Source organism: Drosophila guanche, unplaced genomic scaffold, assembly GCF_900245975.1.
Source record: "Drosophila guanche unplaced genomic scaffold, DGUA_6, whole genome shotgun sequence".
NCBI lineage: Eukaryota > Metazoa > Arthropoda > Insecta > Diptera > Drosophilidae > Drosophila > Drosophila guanche.
Genome location: NW_022995746.1, coordinates 6,682,313 through 6,703,043, shown reverse-complemented (window position 1 = coordinate 6,703,043; position 20,731 = coordinate 6,682,313). Strand labels below are relative to the sequence as shown.

General features: G+C 49.3%; 1 protein-coding gene across 2 annotated transcripts; it reads left to right on the top strand.

Annotated features, from left to right (window-relative positions):
* The first annotated feature begins 2,046 nt into the window (after positions 1 to 2,046).
* LOC117582352 (cGMP-dependent protein kinase, isozyme 1) lies at positions 2,047 to 20,722 on the top strand. 2 transcript variants are annotated; one of them, XM_034270006.1, is made up of 5 exons: positions 2,047 to 2,062; positions 18,445 to 18,697; positions 18,761 to 20,203; positions 20,276 to 20,461; positions 20,522 to 20,722. In XM_034270006.1, the coding sequence occupies exons 2-5, from the start codon at positions 18,477 to 18,479 to the stop codon at positions 20,682 to 20,684; spliced, it is 2,013 nt and encodes a 670-aa protein (XP_034125897.1). In that variant the 5' UTR covers positions 2,047 to 2,062; positions 18,445 to 18,476; the 3' UTR covers positions 20,685 to 20,722. The 2 variants fall into 2 exon arrangements, with proteins under 2 accessions (XP_034125897.1, XP_034125896.1); XM_034270005.1 differs by lacking the exon at positions 2,047 to 2,062 and adding an exon at positions 16,620 to 16,911 and having other exon boundaries at positions 18,333 to 18,697.
* Positions 20,723 to 20,731: the final 9 nt, after the last annotated feature.

Genomic DNA, 20,731 nt, shown 5'->3' with positions numbered 1-20,731 from the left:
TTTGTCAAAGGATGGGAGGAGCAGGCGGAGGAAGCAGGAGTCTGCCAAATGGCTGATAGTGTGTGCGGATAATGGAATGGATTTCAGCTTTGGATTTCAGACTCGGATTCGCGCCAGCAGCAGGCCAACAGTATGAATACCCGAAAAAAGAAAAACACAATCAGAATCGCAGAGAAGCGAGCAATAAATAAACATCCTCACAGCACAGATGCGGGACAGGACCAGGACAGGGCAGAGCACAGGGACTGGGCAACGAGAGATGCGGGACAGAGAGGCAGGGTCGCAGTGGAGGCAGTGAGCGAGAAAACCCAGTGGCAGGGAATCGCACGACCAATCATAATAATCATGAGCATTCCCATTCGTAGCGCACAGCCTGGACACAGGACATTGTGGCTCTGTGTGTGGCTGTGGGGGAAATGTGTTGCCTACTTTTCAGCGTCCACATCTAGCCCTCGCTCTGTGTGTGTGTGTGTGTCTGTGTGTGTGTGTGCTCGCTTCAATAAATTGTCCGTTATCATTTTCATGTTTTCCGTTTGACAACGGTTGGGTTTGAGGCTTGGAGTGACTCGAAAAGCGGCTTGCAAGATGCGTAGGCTTCAAGGGATTCCCACAGAGAGAGAGAGAGAGAGAGAGAGAGAGTTGCCCCAACCGCTCCAAAGAGCTGGAGCTGAAGCTGGAGCTGGAGCCTAATTTGCCGGAAATAAATGTGCAGCGATGTGTGTGGACTTAGGAAGCCAAGGTTCGCGTCGCGTCTAGCGCTGCGAGCTGTCTGGCAGAGAGGACCAAGGACTCGCCTGCACACGCAATGCGGTGACCTTAGGGCCCACATGATGGCCATGCCCCATGCTACATGATGGAGTGCCGGTTATTATTGAAGCGGCAGGAAATTCGAAACTTGTCAGCAGTTGGCGGAAGCCGCCAAAGGAAGGAGCTCGACGAAGTGCTCGCGGCAAATCGAATTCCGTTCGATTGCATTTAGCAGCGCAAAAGGGGCAAAGGCAGGACATCCTTGAGCAGATTGGATGAAAGTTAAAGTCAAAAACTCACATGAAGTCGAGGCAGCAGCTTAGAGAGCGAAAGCGAGCGAGCGGCGGCGGACAGTCGCAGTCGGATTAAATGGCGAATGGCAGACCCAGACTCCTTTTTAGAGCAAGTTTTCATGGAGATATTTATAATCATGAACTGAAACTCCGCACTCCGCAGATGAAGCAAAATGTAAATGGATACTCTTGCCCCATAAACAGCGATTCGTTTCACTCTTGAAAGGCGAATGGTGTTTGCTTGCTTGGTGCTTCCCTTCGACGGAGTTTTCTCGTTAAATTTCCCAACCAGTGCCATTAGCGGAAACGTCTTCGAGGCAAGCAACAGCTTAAAGCAGCTCAAAAGAAGTGGCACGAGGAGTGAGCTGCAGTGCAGAGTGTTCCCTTTCCGAAATACGTTTAATGGACAGCCAGCCAGCAGTTCTCGTTAACTGAAAAGTTCCGCGCGCCCATCGATAGGTTCCAGCGGCAGGCGGCAGACGGCAGACGGCAGTCCGGGCAGCAGCCCTTTACGGCTGCTGATGGCAGCCATTAGCGAAGCTTGGCCAGATTTCCGGCTGAGGTGGCATTCTGTCCCTCCTTCATCATCTCTTGTGCTGGTCGTCGTCGTCATCAATTGTTTCGGCGTTGCCCGTCGCTTGTCGGCAATCAATCAGCGCCGCACGTAGACCGTAGGCTCCCTGCCTCCCGGGCTGCCTGACTTCCCTGGCTCTTTGCATAATTAAAAAAGTATGCGTTGTGTCGTATACCTGGCGTTTATTTTTGAGTGGAGTGGAGTGGAGTGGAGCGAAGTCGATGTCAGTGGAAATCCCCCACTGACAGGGAATTTAAATTACAAAGGTTTCCGCCTGCTCGATGGCTGAGTAAGCAATACCAAAGCCAACACCTGACGCCGAGCCTGAATCATGGATCTGCCTCTCCTACTGCTGTTATTGCTGCTGTTGTCGAAAGGCAAATTCAATTAAGTTGATGAAACGACAATTGTGAGCGGGGGAGAAGCAGCAGCAGCAGCAGCAGCAGCAGCAGCCGCCACAACGAGGCAGCCTTTGGACGTGGCTATAAAATCACATTCAGGATAAATCAGAATCGCGGCCGTCTCTGGCTCCCACTCATCGCGGATTCCATTTAAATACGTCGTCTGTCAATTAAGAGGCATGCAGCATAGGTTGGCGCATGGATTGCAGCTTGCCTCACACACAGAGAGAGAGAGAGAGAGAGAGACAGACAGCGAGCGGATTGCCAAAGCCAAAGGTAACTCAATTATGAGCATCGATGGACATAACGAGCGTTGGATGGACACGTGTAGTCGGGTTATTATTATTATCCCCCAGCATGCACAGCATTTAATTCCATTCAATTGGACACAGCAGCGAGTTGCACGAAACGGAAGATTGCATCAGCAATTGAGTTTCATTGGTCATAACCCCAGTCCCGGTCCCGGTCCCGGTCCCAGTTCCATGCTGCTGCTCCTCTGCTCCCTGTGTGGCACAGAACTAATTGCCAGAGCCAGATCGAATTCGCTTCATTTGCAAATTGAATAAGTGAATGATTTGCCCACGACACTTGTCAGCATCCTGGCGGCTGCCTGCTGCTGCACCAATTAGTCCACCAGCAAAAGGCAACAAACGTCATTTCCCCATTGAGTGAAAAACAAGAAAGTTCTCCCCAAAACCCAATTAAACAAATAAAAGTGAAGACCAGTGGCACAGTGGCTGCCTGCTTGCCTGCCTCCTCTGGGGCATTGCAACACCAGTAATTAGTGCACTCTCCACTGGTAGCGCAATCTGGCGGCTCACTTGACCGTCTTTCATTCGCGTTCTGGGACCGATGCTTTGTTCATGCTCTCCCTCTCTCCCTCTCCCTCTCTCCTTCTCCCTGTCTTTGCTCCCTTTTCTGGGTATTTTTCAAGTGCGTTTTCTTCAGCGTTTCTTTTCTTTTCTCGGGCTTGGCCTGCTTTGGCGCCTTTGTTGATTCTTTTAAATTTCGCCTTTCAATTATTTTATGCAAATAAGCAAACAGAGCGCAGATTATGCCAGCTTGACAGGATTCCCCCAACCATCCGTCCATCCATTCATCTCTCTCTCGTTTCGCGCTCTCACTCTCACTCTCCTCGCTCTCTCTCTCTCTCTCTGCTTTTATCCCGCAACGAAAAGAGCCGAAAGAAATCCGCGAATGAATTGCTTGCCATTGTTGTTGTTGGTTCCAGTTCCAGTTCCACTTCTCCGCCTGAGCTTGGGCCTTCTTCTTCTCCTTCGCCTCTCCTCTCTTGTCTTTGGTTTTGCCGTTCCGCTGGACCCTTCCTCGGAGCGTAATCAACTTAAGTTGGGTTTTTGGTCAAATGGGTTTGTGTTCATTTCAAGTGTTTTTGCAAAAAAAAACTTCAACAACAACGAACCAAAAACAAAATACGAATAAAGCGATTTTCCGTTCTAATGTTTGGCTGTTTTCTCTTTGCTTAATTGGAGGTCCTCAGGGGAGCAGTTGCCAAAGCAAAAGCTTCTAAAGGAGAGACACACCGCTTGACAATGCCAATAATCTGCTGCTGCTTGTCTGGTAGATTGCAGGAAGTAACCCTAAAGGGTTTGCTCATCGGTTGGCGGCAGTTTCAATAGATTTCTGTGTCTGTTTCCATTTTCTCAAATCCTTCGTTAATAGATTAATCGCAGTGCTTGATCTATGGGTAAATGGCAAAGCAGTCAAAGAGTATTCCCCTGCTGACCAGAATAGCAGCGCTAGCGAGGCGGCCGCATTGTTAACAGCCTATCTTAACAGCGTGTTTACGCTGCCCACTAACAGCCCAACGTAACAGCCTAGCGCACTCGTGCTACAGTGCTGTTAGTGCATCGTATACAATGCTGTTATCAGACCTGTAGACTCTACAGTGCTGTTAGCGCGCTCCGAAAGCTCGCTCTCACGATCCGTACGAAAAGTGACGCTCGGACAGCCGCTACTTAGGTATTCTTTCCACCCCCGCTTCGTAACAAGCCTGCAGGCAAACAACTACCTTCATTTATGTCAATTAATTCCGGTTCCCTCCTCCCTTGCCCATTCTATCACGATTTCTATTTTCATTTTAAACAGCAACTTCCACTCCCTGGACAGCTATGTGCGAGGGGGTCTGCTGCTGCTTTCCTCAACGCTAATTAATTAATACCCAATCATAACTAATTGTCTCCAAGGAATTGATGAAATATTTAAACGCTTTTGTGGTGCTCCCCTTGCTGTAATTTGAATTATCATCGCCCATCGAACATTTTTGCAAATGTCAAAGCCAGTGCGGCATGTCCGCAGAGACCTTCCTAGGAAATTGTACCCACAGTGGGTGAAGGGTCTTGGTCTCTGTCCTGCCACATCTGCTGCTCCTCCCCCTATCAATGCTGCTGCTCCTCCCCCTATCGATGCTCCTCCTCCTGCCTGTTGGCCCTGCCTAGAGAAAGGAAAATAATTGAGATGTCGGCAGAAATGTAAGTGGACTTTTATTGACTGTTTTGCTGCTTGGCTGGAATGAATGGGTAGGTACGGACAAGGTCCTCTTATCCTTTAACACACACATGCACAGCTCAGGCTGTGTGGGCGTGTGGGTGTGACACATTCCTCTGTGATATCTCATTCGTGCCACAACAAATGGCGTGCATCGCTTTTGTCTACCCGTTTTGAGGTTGAGGTGTGCCAAAGTGTGTTGCACACGGGAAAATCAATAGATTGACGACGACTTGGGGGCATGACTCTCGTCTCTGACTCTGACCCTGTGCTAACCTTCGGCGCGGTCCGCCCCACCAGCTGCTGCTCCCTCTGATTGGGTTAGTGGCCTGGGCCTGGGCTCTTTAAGAATGCCCTTACACGTACACACATTTTATGCTAATAACAATAGCAACAACGGCGAAAGTAGCTGGGAATCTGAGGACAGGAATTGCCATTTTACCTGCCAGCCCCTCCCTCTAGCTGCTGCTGCTGCTGCTGCTGCTGTCCCTTCCCTGACATCAATGCGCGCCAGCCCCAAGTGTCCTTAAGCGTCGTCGAGTGGCATTTTGGTTTTGCTGTTGCCGTTGCCGTTGCCGTTGCCAATGCCTGTCCGGAGTTGAAGAGATTGTGTTGCGGTTGAATTGCGTCAAACATATTTGACATTTTATTATAACAACGCAATATTGCAGGATATTACACCCCCCAAAACACAGCCACGCCCCCTAAACACACACACACACACGAAAGCTGCTTCCCCTCTGATGACTTGAAGTGTTTTTCATTAACTGCTGCTTATGAATATTAAATTAAAAGTGCCTTTGCCCGTGTGCCTCTGCCAATACGAGGCTGGCATTGGCCTGCTCGAGGAAGCCGGGAAAACACCAGGAAAAACAGGCAAGAAATCCGCTTAGAACTCTGCCTCTCCCCCCCTCGAAGCAGAGACAATGATGCCTAAGACCCGTCGGCATATTAAAAGAGCTTTCCAAATTGAATTTTGCGCCAGACCGGAATAAAGCTATTTGGTTGTCGAGACGCGAATTCAATTGCAACTTTAACTGGTGGGTTGGGGCGGATCTTTAGCTCCACTTAGAGCGTGCCCCGCTTCCATTCTGTAGGAGTTGCATGCACCTCATGAATTGTAAATGAAATTAAAAACGTGTTCTCTAAAAATAATAATAGAAAGTGAACAAGTAGCAGCAGAAGGAACAGCAGAAGAAGCCAGCGAAAACACACACTAATGGAAAACGGAGGCAGAGAAAACTGTTGCAAGTGAAGGTTGTTGCATCTACTTGGGGCAGGCAGAGGCACAGGTAGAGAGAGTGAGAGGGAGAGTAAACAATGAATGGGGCAGAATGGGATTATTCCAAGGCACGCCAGGACTTAGTGTTGTAAGCTCCAACTGTTTCCATGTTGCCCTGTTACTTGGGTTGCTCCTGCTGACACTCCTGCTCCCTCCCCTTGCTGCTGTCCATAATTAAGTCGTAGCAAATAGGTAGTCGGACACTGCGGAATGCCAAATGAGGAGCGGTCTATGGCAGCTGGTAGCTGGCATCTGTCAGAGAACATGTAAACACATCAGCCAGCAGGAGATGTTTTGCAATCAGCAGACAGCGCTGCAACTGTCATCGAAGCGAATCCCATTAAGAGATGGCAGAGATGAAGGCGTGACGAGCCAATCACGAACCAACAGATTACCGCTAGATGAAGTGCTGCCTTGGCAACAGCTCACGCGATCAGCTCTTGAATTAAATCAAGGGATTTCAATTGAGTTCTACATGCACACTTCGTGCTTTAAATAGGAGCATCGAAGTGGGTTCAGACTCTCACGACTCTCCCAGCTCTCGCGATGATCCAGCGCACCTCGCTGGGACTGCACAATTTAAATATATAAAGAGAGTAAAATATGTGTAGAGCCCATGCCTATTTTTGGTACCAGATACTTTCAGGTTGGATTTGTCTTTTATCTGGCACTGCATCCACACAACAAATGTCACATGTGACTCTCTCTCTCTCATAATTAGTTTACGCTCAAATCTCTCTCTCTCTCTCTCTCTATATATCTCCCTCTCTCTCTTGTTTGTAATCAAGCTGGGAGTGTACTTTCATGTTATGCTTTCTGTTATTGCATGTGGATAATCCTCGGGGAACTGAATCATCTGCAAGAAGCAATCAAAGATGCGAATCTTTCTCTTGCTCTCTCACGCTGCCATCTCCAGAGTGCACGCAACACACACACCCACACACACATACAATCACTTGCTGCTACAAATTGAGTACTTCACGGCTGCTCTTAGCACTCAGCCCCCCCGCTCCCCCTTCTGCCTTGAGACAACTTTTCGGTTACTTGAAAATTCAATTTTACGCAGCATGCGCAAATCACGATTAAAATCCTGTGCGTGTGCATACTTTTGCGGCTGGAAATGTAGCGAGAGCAGCAGGGGGAAGGAGGCAGAAAGAGAGAGGAAGATAATGAGCGCAAAGAATGGAAAGAAGCAGCAACAGCAGCAGGAGGGGGGAGTCTGTAGTCTCTGCACTTCCCTTTTGCGGACTGTGTGGTTTGGGGCGGCACAAAACTATGAAAATGTGTGTGTTTTCAAATTGCGAAACAATTTGTTTGACCGTAATTGAACTTTGTCGTCGTGCCTCATTTTCATACCTCACCCTGCTTGAGCTACGTTCATTGTCGTAAAGAAAACTTTTGGAAGCGCCATCGTAGTCGTAAAAGTTTTTGTTCGCGCGCAGCCTGCGGCGAATTGCCGTCGCAGCCCTCGGACGCCATTTGTTGATTTCTCTCTCTCCCACTCTCCCTCTCCCTCACTCTTTCTGTGTGTCTGCGGTTTGGCCAATTTATAGAGGCCGCCTCTGCATTCATTCGTCGCTGCAATTGCAAAAAAACAAACAATGCAAAAGTCTCCCCTCGAATGTTTTTCTCTTTTGTGATTTTAGCATAATTGTCGCCACACGCATGAATATTTCAGCAGCAAGTTAATCCTGCAGCCCGAAGGAGTCGTAGGCCAAGTGTAAAAACCAAAACCCAACTCAATGCCAATTCAAGAGCTCGACAGAAAGTTTTCCCCTTCATAATAATTCATGTCCCAACGGCAGCTGGCCACAATGCAAAACGCCGATAATTGGCAGGAGGGGAGAAGCCCATGGAAGGGAGCGGGAAGAACACCCGCAAGAGGAAGGGAGCGTGAAAATCTGCCTGTGGCACGCACAACTTTTCAGCTCCTTCTGTGTGCAGTCAGTTGGAAAATGCATTCACTACTCGAACAAACACAGACGTTTAGTCCTTAGAGTCGAGGGACTCGTTGCTGGAAGAGCTACTATTTCTTGGCAAGGCGAAGTTTGGCTTGGAAGTTGGCAGTGGCAGTTCCCTAGAATTAAATCTTCAACCAAAGTCTGACAACAATCAGACACCCTTTTGCTTAAGGAACTGCTTGATCACGTCTCATTAAGATGATTGCCCATTGGGTGTCCAGGAATGCCTTACATATGTTCCTGGCCAGCAGTGTGTCTGACTGCCCGTCTCCTGTATCCTGTTCCCATTGCTGCCTGCTTCTGCCCTTCTATTTGTCAGGCGTAATTAGCCGCAAAGTATGCTATTTGCACAATATTGCACATTGGCCATGGCCATCACCATTTGGCCTGTGGAAACTTTTGCTTCATTGAGACATTTACCGAGTGCCCTGCCCCACACAGGTCCGCCACATTCACATTCTGTGGTGTGGCGGCGACTGCTCACATGCCGAGAGGCAGGACTTTGAGGGCTGCCACTCAAAACGCTCAAACCACCAGCAACAGGAGCAGGGTCGGAGGAGGATAGTAGAGGCAGAAGCTGAGAGCTGAGAGTACCAACTACTACAAAAGCATTGCTGACGCGCTCTTGTCCCCAGGCAACAGCTGCAGGGCTGCACGCTGCTGTGGCACTGTGCCCAGGGTGTTGCATGGCTGTTGCCTCTGTGTGCGTGTGCGTGTATGTGTGTGTGTGTGTGTGTGTGTGTAAAATACCACAATTTCAATTTCAAAGTATCCTTTTAGTCAAAAGGAAATGACATTTACGCGCTTTGTTGTGGTTTGCTCATGCATAAAACATTTTTAGTTTATATTTTTTTCTCTCCTTTTTTGTCCCTCTGACGCAATTGATGCTGATACCGCTGCTGTTGCTGTTGCAAGGTGGGCGTGGCATAACAATGTTTGGTTCAAGCGACAACTCCTCTCGGACCACAGCGCAATGGGTCGCTGAAGCAGCTTATAAAGTATTCTTAAAGAAGGGGAAATATATTTATGGGAATTAAATTCTGGTTTCGCTCAACACAATGGATGGAGGAAACACTGGGCACTGGCCTTGGGGCAAGTGGCTTGGACTCCGGTTGGGTGCTCCTCCTCCTGCCGCTGCTGCTGTTTTCCACTGGAGAACAACACAAACTTTTCGAATGGAAATGGCGCAGTGTTGCCGAAATGCTAAGGGAGAAGCAGAAGCCAGCTGGCGATTGTTTTAAATATTTCGTGCAAACAGGTTAAACATTAAATAAAAAACGCGGCAAAAGTGGGTAAAAAGGGAGTTGGGGGGGTGTTGCCTGGGTGATTGCCAACAATAAGTGCAAAAATCAATGCTGCCTTTAGGCGTTCCGTTCCGTTGCCGTTGCCGTTTGCCGTTGCCGTCTCCGGCGGTTGCTCTTGCCAAAGCGCTGCAAATGCGCTTCCTGTTTCCTTCAGGAGCTGTAGGACTCTATGAGGAGTGCGACGACATTTGTTGAATATCAACAGGAAATGCAGTGAATAAACACGTCGAGTTGTCGATTCATCGATGCAACGAACGAGGCATTGTGTGTACCCACCCCTCCCTGTCGTATCCTTTTATTGTGTACCCCGAAACAGGATACAGGATGCAGGATGAACTAGCAGCAGCAGCGGCTGGGGTGCGATGCTCTTTCGTATGCATTCCATTTCATTCGAAGCTCCGCAAATTCAATTCTATGCGAGTGATGATGTCTGCACCACCCATCCACCCACAACCACCCAGCGCCGCTTTCAATTTGAATGGAGCCGGATGTCTCCTCCGGGCAATGCCCAGCAAATAATGCCAAATGCACTTTCAATGACTGCGCAGCGGCAGCAGCAACAATTGCTTTGTGTCGACTGCAAAATACCCCACAAGTGGAATTCTGTGCGGTTTTGGGATGCAAGAGGAACTTGTTCCCTCAATTTACACTGCGTAAGAAAGAGGACCCAAAAGAGAGACCACCCAAAACGCCACGTTGCCTAATTGCATCATGGATCATAAAAGCGCAGCGCGCTCTCTCTTTGAGACTAGCTTTGGCCTCTCAAGAATGCCAGCAGGTAGAAACCAGCAAACTTCGTTGTCAGTGCATGTGTGGGCGAACGAAAGAGAGGCCATCCAAAACGCCAAGTTGCCCAATTTCAACATGGATCGTGAAAGCACTTTACCGCAATACGCTCTCTCTTTTCGGTACGAGCTTTGGCTGCCCGACAATGCTAGCAGGTAGAAACTTTGTTGTTACTTCTGTAGGCGAACGAAAGAGGACACGAAAGAGAGACCCAAAACGCCACGTTGCCTATTTTCAACATTGATCTTAAAAGCGAGCGGCAGCTTCTCTCAGAGTGCAGTCAGATTGCGATAACAGTGAGCTGTAAGCGAGAGCGGCGACAGGCTGTTAAGCGATAAAAGTCTGTTAAGCTGTGGTGTTAACATTGCTATTGCCCTTCGATTTGCAATGATACAAAGTACCGCTGCCAGCGACGTCAAAAGTAAGCTGTAGTCGAAAGGTGCCACTGGCTGTTAACGGAGAGCGGTAATAGGCTGTTCTTCAGGGAGGCTGTTAGCTTGGGGTGTTAACAGTGCCACTCTTCGAGCTGCTGCCCTGAAACTTCCTTCTGCAGTGCACAAAATCGCTGTTTCATAAAGCAACTAAAATCAGGACTATATTGCAGCTCCACTCCAAAGGCGGTTTGCACAAATACACCCTTAGTTTTTAGTAGCAGTCCGAGGATATCAGAAAAACAATTGCCGTGCGGCACACACACACACAAATTTGCATTGCAGCCCGTTGCTTTTGTTGCTTGCGATGCATTCGTTGCGTAATTGCATTCATCAAAAAAGCGAAAGGCAAATGGCAATCAAATTAAAGTCCAGGCTAAAATGTTTTCCAATTTCCCCGCTCAGAGTTTGTTTTGCAGGTGGAGGAGCCTTTTTGAGAACTACTAGCCGTGGTGGCTCTTGTGCAACATGTGCAATCAAAGTCAGGTCTCATGGCACACTCTTCTTACTGTCCAATGCACCATAACGGCACCTCTCAGCATAAGCCATCATATTTTTGTGTCGTCCATCGTTCATCAGCTGGCCAGCAGAGCGAACATCAGACCATCAGTCAGTCAGTCGGTCCGTCAATCATTTGAATCGTTTTCGTTTACGTTTCGTTCTCGTTTTCGATTCCAATCAATTTGTTTGGCATTTTTGGCTGCCTCCACAACCACGCCCCCCGTCCCCTTCTCCTTTTGGGTCCTTGGAAACGCTATTTGTTTGCTTCCATCGATTTGCGCTCCACGCACACAGCAGAAACAAAAAGGCAGAAACCGACAAAAAACTTTGTTCGACACTGCTTGTTGCATTTTTAAATAAAAGGCCTCCCCGCTAAGCACCCACACACAGCCTGACCAGCAGCAGCAGAGAGAGAGGGAGAAAGAGAGAGAGAGAGAGAGGGAGAGAGTGGCAGTGGAGCTGCCAGCAGCAGCAGCAGGGTACACTTCCTGTTGGACACAAATCCATCTTTGTCTCCGGCTCTCCATTGCTCTGGACGTGTTTTTGCTGCAGATAAATGTTTCCATTCGGCAGGGCATTTGCCCTTCGTTGTGGCCACGAAGGGAGGGAAAAACAATTTCCCCAATTACTGCCGAAATATTTCCATTTCATTGTATTTTTGTTTCAAGTTCCGTGTTCACTCGTGCTTCATCCGACACGTGTTTTTCGGGTACTGCCGGCCCCCTATAGCATTTCCCGTTCAAATTCGTTTGAACTCATTTATGAATTTTGCAAAAACTAATCTGGGATGTCTATAAATAGGCACAGAGCTTACCAATACGCATGTGTGGGGCTTTTCCTGTTCTTTTTTGAGAGCTGTCAATTGAATTTCAGGACCAATGTCTATTGTCTTTTATGCTTGCAGCTGGCTTAGAGCACAAAACCTCCTACTGCAAAAATAACACATGTGCGAGTGGAATTTTAGAGTTAATTTTAAGTTGTGCAGAAATGTATTTGCTTTTGGGCTTTTCATTTTTATCTGCTGATTATTTGTAAGTACCATTAATTAGTTACGCTTATTGCTGCCATGGTTTTGTTGCTTAGAAGTAAGCAAAATTAATTCAAGATTTCAACTTAAAATGCAATTTGCAATGGAAAAGAAGATTTTACTCAATTTTCTTACTAATTAATGCGAGCATTTGATTGCCACTAGAAAAGTTTCTTATTGGGAGTGAGGCTGCAAATTTGTTTGGAATAATTTGGAGCTACAAATTTGGACTCTCAATCGATGCTTGAATCCTGCTTCAGTTTCTGCTTCTGCAGTTCCGTGTGCTCGGTCCTGCATTTTGTGCAGTTCTCAGTTTGTGAAATGACAGGTATTGTTTTCTTTTTTTTCCACTCACAGATTGTCACAGAATGGTTGAGGAGGAACTGTGACCAAGAGAGGGACACTGTGGACTCTGGCAAACTGTACGCTAATTGACACTTGGCTACTCGACTCGCCACTGAGCCCTCTCCGATAAGATGGGGCATGAAAGGGCAAAAGTTTTTCGGTTTTCGTTTTGGTTTCCTCTCTTTTTTTCTCCATTCTCCATTGCATGCCCGCAGGCGTTAAGTTCTGCTGCAAATATCATTTTGTGGGCGGTGCGGGTGGTTGCAGGCACTGAGCTGCGTTCATTGAGAACAAAATGTGAAACTTTTTAATTGACTTTTTCAATTACAGTTTAATTTTGTTGTAAGAAATGTTGGGGCACTGCCAATTGAAGTTTTGCCTTGGCCAAAAGAGCGTCCGAGAGAGATGCGGGACTCACACTACGGCTAATCTATCATTGTCCGCTGTTGAATATTCGTGTGTGTGTGTGTGTGTGTGTGAGTGTGTATATGTGTGTGTTTGCAATTTGCAAAACTTCAGAAACACGCACAGGCGGCGGCAAACGGCAGGCGGCAGGCGGCGCACAGAGTGCCCGAAAACCCATCCATGCCGCCTGCCCCCCCTTTCAGACACTCGCAAAATCTAAATTTATCTGCAACATAAAGAAAAGTGGTGCCTGCGATAGTCGAAGCTTGGAATACACTGGAGAATGGGCAAGATTTCTGTGGCATTTCCTTTGAAGTGCTTTCGATTTCATTCCATTCCGATTATTCGATCATGGAAGCCACTCCGCCAGTCGCTTGAGGGCATAAATAAATGCACTCAAAATGTCTTCCACAGAATCGCTACTGCCTCTCCTCAACGGAGTGTACTCTGAGCGCTCCTTCCCTGGACATTGAGTGCATCCAGTGGGAAAAAAACATGGAAGGAAAACGCTTTAGAGCACAAGGCGTGGCCGTGGCAGATTGCATCTTGGAAAACATTTCCTTCAAGCACTTTTTATTATGACCAAAAAAGAGAGACTGCGAGGAAAAGTGAAAAAGTTGTTTGTTGCTTTTGGTTTCGGAGAGTATTAGAGCCTCGGGAGATATGTACATATGTGACAGGTATGAAGAGTGCTCCAAAAAGAGTGCATAACTGATGGGGCAGAGACTTCGCCACAGAAATCAGCCGCAAATATTAGCCAGCAGAAACGGAAAGGGCAGTGGAATAATTTCGCTGCCACATGGACATGATGCATTGTCTGTTACGGGAAGTGGGGGTAGATTGGTGTGGGGTGTGTGTTGTTTTTTTGTTGTGCCAAAGCAAACATGTTACATTTATCTTTCTCGGGGATAAAAGCAGACAAAAAACGAAGCAAAAATACAACAAGGGGAGCTGCTCAAAGTAGTCGACTTGCGGGTATCTCAAGTGGCAGAGAAAACAGTGACATACTGGCAGTACTTATATGCCCCACAGCAGCCACGATTTACAGGGTAACAGCACAAAGGCAATAACAGAGATACGAGAGCGCTGAGAGAGCAGCGAGCAGAAACCAACAAAAGCACCGAAAATGAATGTGGAAAGGTGGAGGGAGAGCCTTTAGCCACGTGATGATGGGGTGCGGGGGTCAAGCTCTGGTCAAAGCCAAAATCGGAAGGATAATGGCAGGGCTGGGCGAATCCACCTGGTACGTTGTTCAATGTCCTCGAATTAATCCCCAGCGTACACTTTTGCACGGAACGGAATGGAATGGAACGGCATGGAATGAAGCGACGAATGTGTTTGGGTCGAGGCTCCATTTTAATTGAATAACGACACGAACGAAATGTTATGTTGTGTTGATAAGATGATAAGATACCAGAGAGAGAGCGAGAGGCCCCCAGAGAGCTGCGTGTCCTCACAAATCACAACGGAAATGAATGGCAGGGGCATTACCCTGGATTTGAAAGTAACAGCCAATAGCCCCGCGGCTGGCAGCCTTTTGTGGCTTTGTCTTTGCGTTTCCCTTGAAAATTGCGTCTGTTCAGGTCTCGTTTCTGATGTGTATTAGTCCCGCTCCTATCTGTTCTTTTTTTTCTATGTTGACACGTTGATACGAGGACTATCTACTATTCCCGCAGACACAAATCCCCTGCTAAAGCCTCACCACATTTACATACAGATGGTGTTCATATGTGAGTTTGTGGTGGGTGGGGGGAAACTCGTTGGCTCATAACCCTAGATTGCCACTTGATTTGTTCCTTCCTTTTTATGCACATTTGTCCCGGGCTTTATCCTCTATTGTTCCACTGTTAGCCTCCCCGTTTGCTCTGCCTTTTTTATGACCCCGCCTGCCCTGCCCTGCCCTCGCTGAATGCCGTGACGCTTCTGGCATTGGCTTTGACAGATAGAAAGAGAGCGAGAGAGAGAGATAGAGAGCAGCAAGGAATGCAGAAGGCACGGCAGCTCCCAGCTCCTGGCATCTGTAATCACCGCTGTGAAATTCTGTGACATGCGATATTTATTATGCAAATATTGGCAGGCCACAAATCCTGTTAGCCTGATTGTCTTTTCTCGGACGGAGTGATTGGCTCCGTACACTTGTGACCATCAAACTGTGACTTCTGTTGGCTGTTGTTTTTTGCGTTTATTTTAATTGTCTTGAAGCTCTTTCTCTCTCTGCTCGTAAACTTGATTTTCTGAGCATCTCGGAATTTGTGCATTTAATGCGCGACAAACTTATACCCCAGCCCAAAATTAGCGTCCATTAATTAAGTTGTCTTTGACGGATTGACGTTACACTCATGGCCTCCTAAGTCGCTCACTCATTTCGCTGCTGCTGCCTCCGCCTCTAACTCTACAGCTGCCTGTGCTCAGTTCCTCCTAAACCTCTCACTCCGCTCTACCCAATACCTCCACCCAAGGTGAATTTACTTTAAGGTGACGTTCTCCGCTGTGGTGAGGTCCAAGCACTAATTCCCCACGCTCTCTCGGCTCTCAGAGAGACAAGCGCCAGAAAGGGATAGAGATAGAGATATTGGTTCGCGAAAGAGATTGCCCTGTGGTGAAGACGTCACCTTAAAGTAAACTCACCTTGGCTCCAGCTCTCACTCTGCTCTTCCCCATTCCCTTTCCACTGTGTTCACCGTTACTCTGCTCTTTGCCCTGTGGTTTGTGGCTGCATCCCAGGCAGCGCGGCGGGTCATTCGAGAGGAAGAATCTCTCTTCCAGGTTGGTGGTCGCTGCAGATAATTTCCGGCGCTTGTCAAAGTTTGGAGCGTCGCTGCTGCTCCTGGCCTCGCCTCACCTCAACTCACTGTCTGACATTAATTTATCATCCACTGCCACTCCACGCGCTAAGCATTGCTGGGGGCGGTTTGCGCTTTAATAGATCATTTGCTGCATCATCGCGCATATGCCGCGTGTTGTCCCAGCTAATCCTTCTTCTGCTTTCGATGGCTTGCTGTCTGTCTGTCTCTTTGCAAGGGCGGCAGTTGGTTGGTTTGTCACGTCGCCCCGCGTGAAAAGTTCTCGCATTTTTGCCGCACGCACGCACACACTTTCCCAGGGCCACACAAACACACACACACACACACACACAGACACAGTTGCACACGGCTGGCTCCTTGGCTTCACCATTAAATGTGGGCCACCGACAAGCGGAAGCCGGTGATGCCACTGCGGGGCTTTCCTTTTTGCCACTGACTCTGACTCTGCCAATGCCATTGCCTTCAGCGAAATCAGAGTAGTGCCCGTATCCGTGTCCTTGGCGTCCTTCCCGTCGTGCGCTGCATGCCGGTTGGTGTTTTATTTTTGCCAGCTTTTAGCAGACAGCAGCGCTCGCTGGACCAGAGGCTTTGGCACTATAATTCTATTATGGCCAGTAAAGGCAACTTTATGCCATCCACACGGGTTGTATGTGCAACGCAAAAAACAAAGAACACCAGACCACAAAAATCTTTGTGGCCAGACGCGGCTCCACCGCTTACCCCGTTTTAGCTTTCGTTTTTCATATCTGATGGCCCGCTGGCTGCTGTCCATTTTCATTTTCCCAAGCTCAGCGCTGTGCTGCGTGAATGTCGCGTTAGCTGCCATCATCAAATTACGAGCGGCTTTTGTGTGTGTCGCTGTGGTTCAAGGGGTGTGAGTAAAGCAGTGCGCGCACGATCGCGCACTGCTTTGGCCAAGTTGCAGGTAGATTAAGAGCAAAATAAAGCGGTGTGCGATGGAGTAGATTGAGCAGAAAGGCAAAGCAGTGCACACTTGATGGCGCACTGCTTAACCGTTATCTTAGCTCGACAACAGACAGCGAGCAAGCAGAGCAGCCTCTGACCGAAACACAAATTAATTCATTTCTAAGACGCAACCCTTTCCACTCTCACGCTCTGGGATCGCTCTCTCACTCTCTTTGGTCGTTCTCTTCATACGTAAAATCACGCATACGCCGCGTTGATCACCGCTAGCCGCCAGTCGCAGTCGCTGGCCGAAAGCAAAAAAAAAAACGATTCAAAGCGCGGCGAACCACTGAACGGTACGGTACGGAACGCCACACAGTACGCGGCACGGAATCATCAACGTTAGCCGCCGTCTGAATGGGATACCCCATAGCAGCACCTTCACACAGACCTCTGACTAACCTTTTGCCGCCGTTTAATTGTTGCTGCTGCTGCTGACCCATGGCCCGGCCAATGGATGATCGAGAGCGCGAGGCCATCTTGCAGACTCTGCACCAGGATGTGATGGCGCTCAAGGAGATGGTGCGGAATCGGGAGAGCGAGCTGGTCAAGCTGCACCGGGAAATACACAAGCTGAAGGTGAGCGAGAGGCAGCATAGCAGAGAGTCATTCAGTCATCATCCATCGTTGTCTGTCTGTTGTATTTGGCATCGCGTTTTTGTTTGGCTTTTGCTGGCGCTGTGTTTGCTCTGATAAGGCAGACGGGGGAAAGGGCTGCGGCCAGTCTGTGGTGTGGTTGCACAGCGACAAACAATTGTGCTGGTCTCTCGTTGTGTGTTTTTTTCGGACTAATTTCGAATGCGCAGAGATACAAAAGTATCTGCAAATACCCCACGCTTCACCCTCCCCTATCAATTGCGTCGCACATTGTTGTTATCTTTGATAGGAGGCGGAGATACCACAGAAGGCAGAGCAGCAGCAGCAACAGTAGTCTGCCGAGATATCAGATAGAACCCATGGCCCTACCCCACCACATAAGCAACATAGCGCGGGGTAAATAGATATGTACACTCGGTTTCCATCTACTTAAATTTGTACTTGAATATCGCTTGATTCTCATCTCTCTTCGCTGCCCGCTTGAATCTCTATTTGAATTGTAAAGCAGATTTATTGAGCCAAGAGATTAGCACTTCTGGGCGAGATATTTCGTAGAGGGCGAACACGACTTGACTTTGATTCCACACAACAAATCTCATCGCTCAAGTCACAACAAAAGCCAGAAGAGAATTGAATCGAATTGAGACTCTTTCGCTGCGCTCTCTCGGATATCTTGCGCCTCTCGAGCTGCGCCGCTAATTGCCGGATCACCTCCAACCATCTCAGAGGCAGCAGATCAGATCTTTGGGATTTGCTTTGGGCAAACAAAAGCCTAAACAGACGGAGGGCAGCACGCGCACAGCTCGAAAAAAACACAGACGGAAAAGAGAATTGAGCGCTTGTAGCGAAGAGCGTTTTGAAATGCTAATTTCTATGCAAATAATTTGGAAAACAATGCCAGCAGGAGAGTGTGGTGGAGGCACAGCCACAGGCCAATGCCAATGCGGCTTATCTTGTTTGCCCTTGTGCCCCGAGAGAGAGGTGGAACCTGGCCCAGCGGCGCCTCGGACTTGGGCTTTTATCTATTCGCGCTAGGTTCTTTTTTGGGTCAGTGATTTCAGGTTTTTTGCATTCTATTTGCGGACTATGATAAGGACAACAAACACGAAGCCAAACCCCAGTCCCAAGCAACATCACGCACCCACTGGTGGCACAGATGGAAACTCTACCCCCTCTGTTAGTTGTCATTTATGGCGCCCTCCCTGTCAGCGGCCCATTTGTGCCATTGATACGTAGCACGTGAATGCCACACAGCCACTCCGCTGCCTAATTGGGGGTAGCGGAATAGTCGTATCTGTGGCAGCATCACGCGTTGATTCCGGGCATTGATTGGGCCACTCAATTGGCTTGAGACTGAGACTGGTAATTGATTGGGCAAACGCTTTCCAATTTGTCGCCTACAGAGCGTGCTACAGCAGACCACCAACCATCTGAATGTCACCCGAAAAGAGCAGTCACCCACAAAGACAAAGCTCTACTCGCTGCCGGAGCAGTGTGGCGAGGTGAGCAGCAGCCATGTGAATGCACATTTGTGCACGTCCTGCGGCATGGTGCTGCCCAGCAATCCAGAGTTTGCGATGGAGGCGCTGTCGCTGGGTCCAGCAACAGGTACAGCAGCGGGAGGTACAGGAGCGGCTGCTGCGCCTGAGCTGCGACCTAAGCCCGTGCCAGCGGCCATCAAGAAGCAGGGCGTCTCCGCCGAGAGCTGCGTGCAGTCCATGCAGCAGTCCTACAGCGCACCAATACCCAAATACGAAAAGGATTTCAGGTGGGTCACAGATTCTCCTTCATTTCCGAACCCCACTCAATCCTGCACTCCCTTTTCTTGCAGCGCCAAGCAACAGATCAAAGATGCCATAATGGACAATGATTTCCTCAAGAACATCGACGCCTCGCAGGTGCGTGAGCTGGTGGATTCCATGTACTCCAAGAGCATAGCCGCTGGCGAGTTTGTCATACGCGAAGGCGAGGTGGGCGCCCATCTGTACGTCTCGGCTGAAGGGGAATTTGCGGTGATGCAGAATGGCAAAGTGCTGGACAAGATGGGGCCGGGCAAGGCCTTTGGGGAGCTGGCGATACTCTACAATTGCACTCGCACCGCCTCCATCCGCGTGCTGAGCGAATCTCGTGTTTGGGTGCTGGATCGGCGCGTCTTCCAGCAGATTATGATGCGCACGGGCCTGCAGCGGATTGAGAATAGCGTCAATTTTTTGCGCTCGGTGCCGCTGCTGCGGAATCTCAGCGATGAGCTGCTGGCCAAGATCGCCGACGTCCTCGAGCTGGAGTTCTATGCCGCCGGCACGTACATCATACGTCAGGGCACCGCCGGCGATAGTTTCTTTCTCATCTCGCAGGGCAATGTGCGCGTGACACAAAAGCTGACGCCCAATGCGCTGGAGGAGACGGAACTGAGGACACTCGCCCGCGGCGATTACTTCGGCGAACAGGCGCTCATCAATGAGGACAAGCGAACGGCAAATATCATCGCACTGTCGCCGGGCGTCGAGTGCCTCTCGCTGGATCGCGACTCGTTCAAGCGGCTGATTGGGGATCTGTGTGAGCTGAAGGAGAAGGACTATGGCGACGAGAGCCGCATGCTGGCCATGAAGGCGGCCGCCCACAGCGATGAGGTGCTCGGCGCACAGGCGCAGCAGCAGGAGTTTCCCGATCTGCGACTCACAGATCTCGAGGTGGTCAGCACTTTGGGCATAGGTGGCTTTGGACGCGTGGAGCTGGTCAAGGCGCACCATCAGGGCCGCGTGGACACGTTCGCGTTGAAGTGCCTGAAGAAGCGGCACATTGTGGACACCAAGCAGGAGGAGCACATCTTCAGCGAGCGCCACATCATGCTCAGCTCCCGCTGTCCGTTCATCTGCCGGCTGTATCGCACCTTCCGCGATGAGAAGTATGTCTACATGCTGCTGGAAGCGTGCATGGGCGGTGAGATCTGGACCATGCTGCGTGATCGTGGCTCCTTCGAGGACAATGCCGCGCAGTTCATCATTGGCTGTGTGCTGCAGGCGTTCGAGTATCTCCACGCGCGGGGCATCATCTATCGCGATCTGAAGCCTGAGAATCTAATGTTGGACGAGCGCGGCTACGTGAAGCTGGTGGACTTTGGCTTTGCCAAGCACATTGGCACCAGTGCCAAGACGTGGACATTCTGCGGCACACCAGAGTACGTCGCGCCCGAGATTATCCTCAACAAGGGCCACGATCGTGCCGTGGACTACTGGGCGCTGGGCATACTCATCCACGAGCTGCTGAATGGAACGTAAGTTTTCGCTGAAAGTTTGGTTTAAAGTTTAATTTTTGCCCTATCTTTGTGTTCTCTTGCGCTTTGTAGTCCTCCGTTTAGCGCCTCGGATCCCATGCAGACGTACAATCTCATTCTCAAGGGTATTGACATGATTGACTTCCCGAAGCACATCTCCCGCTGGGCCGTGCAGCTCATTAAGCGCCTCTGCCGCGATGTGCCCTCGGAGCGTTTGGGCTACCAAACCGGTGGCATACAGGACATCAAGAAGCACAAGTGAGTGGCGGAAGTTACTGCAAAGTTCCTTCAACTTTAAGCTAATGTTCGCTCCTGTAGATGGTTCCTTGGCTTTGACTGGGATGGGCTGGCCAGCCAGCTGCTCATACCGCCCTTTGTGCGGCCCATTGCCCATGCCACGGATGTGCGCTACTTCGATCGTTTTCCCTGCGATCCCAATGAGCCGCCGGACGAGCTCTCCGGCTGGGATGCCGACTTCTAGCTTAAGCCACACTCTGTTGATTTTTGCCATTAAAAGTTTAGTTGGTA

What these genes read in the sequence shown, in the direction of transcription:
- LOC117582352 (XM_034270005.1), top strand. Translation starts at nt 16,774, where the DNA reads ATGGCCCGGCCAATGGATGATCGAGAGCGCGAGGCCATCTTGCAGACT. An exon ending in GGGAAATACACAAGCTGAAG is followed by an intron (nt 16,912 to 18,332) that starts GTGAGCGAGAGG and finishes TGTCGCCTACAG; the next exon opens with AGCGTGCTACAGCAGACCAC. An exon ending in CACGAGCTGCTGAATGGAAC is followed by an intron (nt 20,204 to 20,275) that starts GTAAGTTTTCGC and finishes TGCGCTTTGTAG; the next exon opens with TCCTCCGTTTAGCGCCTCGG.